Source organism: Anneissia japonica, unplaced genomic scaffold (genome assembly GCF_011630105.1).
Source record: "Anneissia japonica isolate Jap-2015-1 unplaced genomic scaffold, ASM1163010v1 scaffold1709_len327053_cov138, whole genome shotgun sequence".
Lineage (NCBI taxonomy): Eukaryota > Metazoa > Echinodermata > Crinoidea > Comatulida > Comatulidae > Anneissia > Anneissia japonica.
This window is the reverse complement of record NW_022723599.1, coordinates 162,499-168,722: the sequence shown is the minus strand read 5'-3', so window position 1 is coordinate 168,722 and position 6,224 is coordinate 162,499. Positions and strand designations below refer to the sequence as shown.

Below are 6,224 nucleotides of genomic sequence, written 5' to 3'. Positions count from 1 at the left end.
GTCTGTCACCCGAAGTTTTCATTACGATTATCAAGAACGTACACGATCTAGGCCCTGGGCTAGGCTTAGCTTGATGTCGTCACTCTGCTACGTATACTACTACCGCATAACAAAGAAAGCGACCAACGCAGGGGCGGATCCAGAAATGTCCAAAAGGGGGGGCCGAAAGGGGGGCCGAAAGTTGGGCTGATTGAGACAACACTGTCGTAGGGGGTCCGGGGCATGGTGAAAAATGGAGATCTAAATGAAAAAACGATGTATTTCAGCAAGTATTAAAACATTTTAGTTTTATTTTAGGCCTTCCTCAAAATACCTATGCCTACAGCAGTTGAATTTTTTTGCCGTAAAACCAAAATAGTTTCATCCATGCCGACTTTCCGGTCGGTTAGCGTGAGTCCTGACTGAACTCTGCAGAAACTTCACATCGATCTTCCCATCGCGATGTAAAACAAAATGTCGGAAAACTTTTCTTTGACGCATGCGCATTTGCATAAATGTCTACACACACACTACACACAATACAACAAAAGAAATGTGACTAAGAGTGATTACAATAGTTCCTATTGCATTACATGCATAGGAACTAAAAATGCAAAAACAAGAATTACAATTTAAATCCACAAAACAAAGACATTAATCATTGGCAGCCTGAATAGCGCGCCAGTGTAAGAACGAAGATCTTGCATGTGCCAGGGTGGCATCAGAATCATGCCAATTATTACCATTAATTTCTTGTACAATCTTTTTCTGTATTTCTATTTGAGCTGTATCCCAGGTTTTTTTTTTTTTTAATATTCTAAATATATTAGAATTGTTTTTATTAAAATTTTATTCAATTTGTGAATTAAATTTTTTAGCCTTGGAATTTTGTATGTCTCACTGAATGCTACTTTGAAGCTTCTTATAATCTTCGTAGCAATTAGTTGTCTATTACTATTTTTAATTTTATGCTTATTATTATTATAATTAGTATTATTATTATAGTTTGTCTATGACTATTGAGAACTGGCGACCAATCAACATCAGATAATATCAACAAACGCATCTTTACTGTAAGTTTTAAATGACCTTAGATTCACTGTATTATGACTATTATATACGTCTCTTAGTCTTGCTCGTTTTCTGATGCAGAATGTTAAGAAATAGTCACTGAGACCTATTAGGAGTTATCAATGTTCAAAGCTGTGCAAATCAAGAAATTCACAATATTTTTTAAAAGCAGATGTTGATTTGATGTTAAAGTCGTTAAGTATTGTGTCCTCCTTACCATGGTCTATCGAACTATAGTATCAAAGTGTTGTATAAAACCCATAATATTGTCATTTGGTGAGTAATAAACACAACCAAAAACAATTGGTTTTGATTTAAACTGAATAATTTCTATCCATGCTGCTTCCAGTTCATCAGATTAGCAAAACCATTTTTATATATATACAGATGCCACCATAGGTTTTTAATCTTCAGTCTGCATATAATTCAGTACTTGATGGCAACTTCTGTCTCAGTAACGGAATCGTTAAGCATGATTCCGTAATACATAACAAAGGTTTTAAGAAATAATGAAGCCAAAATAAGTATAAGTATTATCTGTATCTGGTGACTGTTTGATGCTAAAAAATTTTCTTAATCAACTGTTTAATTACTGTGGGTATTAATGTGCACTGCTTTGCATTTATCAACATTCCATATCTTATGATAGTAAATTGATACTCTCAGATTAAAGAGAAATAATATTATGTGATACTGTTATCCATACATTGGGCAAGTATGCAAAAAAAATGCAGTTTGGCAAGTTGCTAACAAAAATATTAAATAAAAATGATCTTTAAAATGGAGCCATAAATTACCTTTTTGTTAAATGGATCTGTGGGAAACCTGCGGATACATCACTCGAATCAGAAGAATTCTCATTCATTCATGTATTTATCTGGGCTTATTAATATGTTTATGTTTAACAAACAATTTTGAAACAGAATAATGATTATAAAAAAACACAGAATAACACAATGCTGCCATTTACAATGTAGTGAAACCCAATAAAATGCTTGCTAACCTTTGAATGTTTGATGATGTTGTATTACATGAATAAATGTTTTGTTTTCATAAAAACACAAGAAAGAAGTACACATTAACAGTAACAATTGTGACTAAAAAAATAACTTAAATGTATTTTTTGAAAAAAACTAAACAATGGAAGAAATATGAAAATGATAAAAAAGACATTATTAGTCAATAATAAACAAATATTAATTACGTACCTTTGTGCCTTTGATGATTCAATTTGATATTGGTACCTTATAAATATTTGGGTATGATCATTATTATAATTACCTGGCCAGAAATTTTTTCTTCAATTTAATTTTCAATTAAAAGCTAATACATTAAGCCATTAAAATGGTTGTTTTTTTTTTTTTTTTTCCACACTCTGATCTGATTTAACAATAAGAATTTTTGTGTGACTGACCAAACTACACAACAAAGAATAATATAAAAATAATGTATTTTAGATAATATTAATTAAATGAATATTTTATCATGAATAATGCATTACTAACCATTGTATTCTCTCGTATCTTCACCTGCATTTGCATTGGCTTCTTTAACCTCTGACATTTGAGAGCCAAAGATTTTGTTAGCAAGCTCTGTGAGTCCTTGTTCTTTCAAAGCTCTGCACATTATCTGAACTTGATTTTTCTCATAGTTCTGTTGTTTCCTCCATTCTGTAAGCATATCCATAATGGAGTCAAACAATCGTCTGTTATCACTCCATATTTGTTGGATCATCTTCCAACTAAGACCCAATCTGACGCCCAGTTGTTTCCACTCCATTCCCATGCCCTTGGCGATACGAAGCAGGTGCCTGTCTTCAAGATAACCAAGACGTTCATCTGAAGTAAAAATAAAAGTAAGTCTAGCACAATAAAATAATTGGAATAATAACATTACTGTAACAAAAATAAAATAATATATTAAATAAATAATTATAATAATACCTAATAGTCATATAGCTGTCTTTAAAAAAATAATTTATGAGACACAAAATAGTAATAACCTCTGAAACACTAACCTGGTGGCGCTGTTTCAGCATCGCTGGAACCTGCTGCTGGCATTGAAGAATCTACAAATGAATTAAAAACAATTTAATACAGAATCAAATGACTAAAATTGACTGCTGTCTATCACATTACATTGACCAGGACAAAATCAGCTCACATAAAGTTTTAATGGTGGATTTATACTAAATCAGAAGTGGGCATAGGCCATCTGCAGCCCAACAACAGTTTTAATGCCACCTCGAAAAAAAAAAAAAAATTTGAAAAAGCAGTATGCAGCAAACCATCTTCAGTTGGAAAAATTTTGTTAGTATCAAGCTGGTTGTCTGTAATATTAATAATAAAATGGGATGATTCTGGAAATAAATCATGTTATAATTTCTGGGACAACTTTTGAATTTTGCCTCTCTGTTTGATTTACAATAGCTTTTGATATGAAATAAATCAAATAAAATCAAAACTAAGCATAAAGGGTTGTAAAAGCAGTGCATGAATGTTGTCAATCAAAAATTTAGTGTTGCTCTCTGACCACTTTTATCCCTTTATTACTGGATAAAGCTTTCAATATTAGACATTGATTTCCAAGGAGCAATTTGAAAATTTAAAAAAAAATCTATTGTATAATAAAAAAAAAAAACATAATACTAGTATAGCAGTCAAGGAAATCAAACAAAATAGACAAGTTAAAATTGAATAACATATATATATACAGATTTGATATAGAGTAATTAAATGCTGAGATTAATACCAAGTGGAATTGGCCAATGAAATGTTATTTGTATTTATACCTAATTAACATTTTCATGAGGTACAGTAAACTGCTATCTGGTATTGCTAGTTTTCCTTTAGTTTATGTTATTTACCTGTCACTAGTTGCTTATTCTTGAACATCCTCTGTAGTTTGGCAGTGGTTGCTAATTTCTTAGAGCATCGGATATAGGCATTTTCAAGGCACTCTTCCAAATCGTGGAAGTGCATTTCTCGCAAACCTGTCCAGCACAGCACACGGAACTTATAACGTGTGTGCTTCATTCCAGATGTCAGCACTTCCATCTCTTTCTTCAGAAACTCTAACACCTTGAATGAGGATTTTTTTAAATAATTTGAAAATTACATTGAAAATATTTCAAAATATATTAAGAAAAAATATATGTATTGAAAGGAAAGAATCATAAAAAACACTGGTTTCACAATTTGTTTTGTTAGATTTTATGATTTAATTGACTTGATATGCTCAATGATAAAATACAACAATTTAACAGGCAATAAAAAGGAGTAGATCCAAAATTTTTTGAACAGGGGAAAGGGGGAGTGGAAAGATTTTGTTTTCTAGTGTGTCTTATTTCAATACTTAACATTGTATGTACTAACATTTTAAAATCTAGAGGCAAAATTGGGGAGGGGGAACACTTCTCTAACTGTATCAAATATGCACTATATAAATACACATCTATTACCATTGCCTGGAAAACTCTACTAATGCCTACGATTCTCCAAGTAATATCACTAATAAAGAACATCACCACTGATTTGTGTAATTTTTCAGTTGTTATTTCAATTGCAAGATTTCATTTATCAAACTAGATTACCTGCATACAGATTCTAGGACTGGGTTCACCTGTTGATGTCTTGGTATTGTCCTCGTGAATGATAGGCATTCGTGATATTTCCAGCTGAAATACAAACATTAAAATCAACCAACAATTCAATAGTGCATGCCCCGAATCTAGGTAGGCGTAATGCGAAATGCAAAGTAACAAGCAGTGAAGGGGGTTTGAGATTTTTGTCTAGAAACTTTTATAAAATTGCTATTTTAGAATACCATGCTCCACCTTTTTCTCTTTTTCTTGTTACAATTGTATTCAATATTTTCTTTTTGTGGGGGGGGGGGGTTGTTGTGAGTGCCTTAGTGACGGCCACCAGGATCTGCTGCTGTAAACTACCCTCCTTAACACTGTAACAAACAAAAAATTTGCAACATCACATCAAAATAACTCATAGAAAAACACCACTTAATTTCATTACCAATCACTCAAATAATTAGTAACTAAATGACTGAACGTCTTACCTTCAATGAGGGCTTGTTATTAATGACTACTGGTCCTAAGCTGAGAGTGTGTTCCAGTCCTAGGCTGATGTCTGCATACTTGCTAAATAATTCCAGCATGGCTGGGTAGCCCATGTCTTGTACCATTCCAATCAAGCTCACAACTAGAGGATGGAAGACACTATCAGGGATGAAATCCTTGGAGGCCATGTAGATAGATACCATCTGAGCTGTGTCCGGTTCAATAGACACATTGTCCTTGCTACGTTTCAATCGACATGGTACGAAAAACGAGCGATATTTGCTTGCCTGATGCTTGAGGAAACAAAGAAATGAATTCCATTTAAAGGTAGAAAAATAAGTATGAAGATATTTTACCAGCTTTTTAGATCAAATGTGAGGTCTCACTACAAAATGAATATCATTGTTAGAAAATAAAAAAATGAGTTTATATTATATTTTGTTAGATCACATTATAAGCTTTAATTTGGTCTTTGAATGGCTTCCCTAGGATAAATAGATAGATCCGGAGATAACAAATAAAATATAAATATAAAATAATTTAAAATGGTCTTTTTAAAAAAAAATTATTTCCTGCATTTCTTTTTACAATTAAAAGTTGAAATCTAGTCATCACTATGCACTTACACTAATATTTATTTTTTTGAAAATAAAGTCTTATTAGGATTAATTGCTCTGTGCAGGTCAATTGAATATTAACTACCTGGATGGCCAGTAATTCTGTAAACTCTCAAAGTATTTGCAAAAAAATGGGTAAAAAAAGCAATACCTTGATCTGCTCGCAGAGCAGTCCAAACTGCTTCATTAACTCCAAGAAGACCTCAAAGCTAGATTCATCTTTGCTAATCTCATCTCTCCAAAGATGTCTGACTAACTCTTCCTCCAGTATACCTTCATTATCAAGTTTCTCCCACAGCTTGATCATTGAAGCCCACTGAAAATAATGATAATTTTAATCATGTTAATCAATCTGCGATGTCTGGCAGGGAATGACATCTGGCAGGATATTTCTACTTAACTCACCTTATCACTGTCATCAGGTTCCACCACTGTGATAATTTTCTTTAAGATGTCAATCAGCTTCCGTGGGTTTGTTATCACTG

General features: G+C 32.5%; 1 protein-coding gene across 1 annotated transcript in view; it reads right to left on the bottom strand.

Annotated features, from left to right (window-relative positions):
• LOC117112287 overlaps positions 1-6,224 on the bottom strand; it is a 28,960-nt gene that overhangs the window by 15,414 nt on the left and 7,322 nt on the right. Inside the window, exons 12-18 of the mRNA XM_033255355.1 lie at positions 6,145-6,221; positions 5,891-6,055; positions 5,122-5,415; positions 4,643-4,726; positions 3,917-4,130; positions 3,068-3,118; positions 2,556-2,888 (exon numbers count right to left, since the gene is read on the bottom strand). Coding sequence (XP_033111246.1) covers positions 2,556-2,888; positions 3,068-3,118; positions 3,917-4,130; positions 4,643-4,726; positions 5,122-5,415; positions 5,891-6,055; positions 6,145-6,221 — 1,218 coding nt within the window. The remainder of the gene's footprint in view (positions 1-2,555; positions 2,889-3,067; positions 3,119-3,916; positions 4,131-4,642; positions 4,727-5,121; positions 5,416-5,890; positions 6,056-6,144; positions 6,222-6,224) is intronic.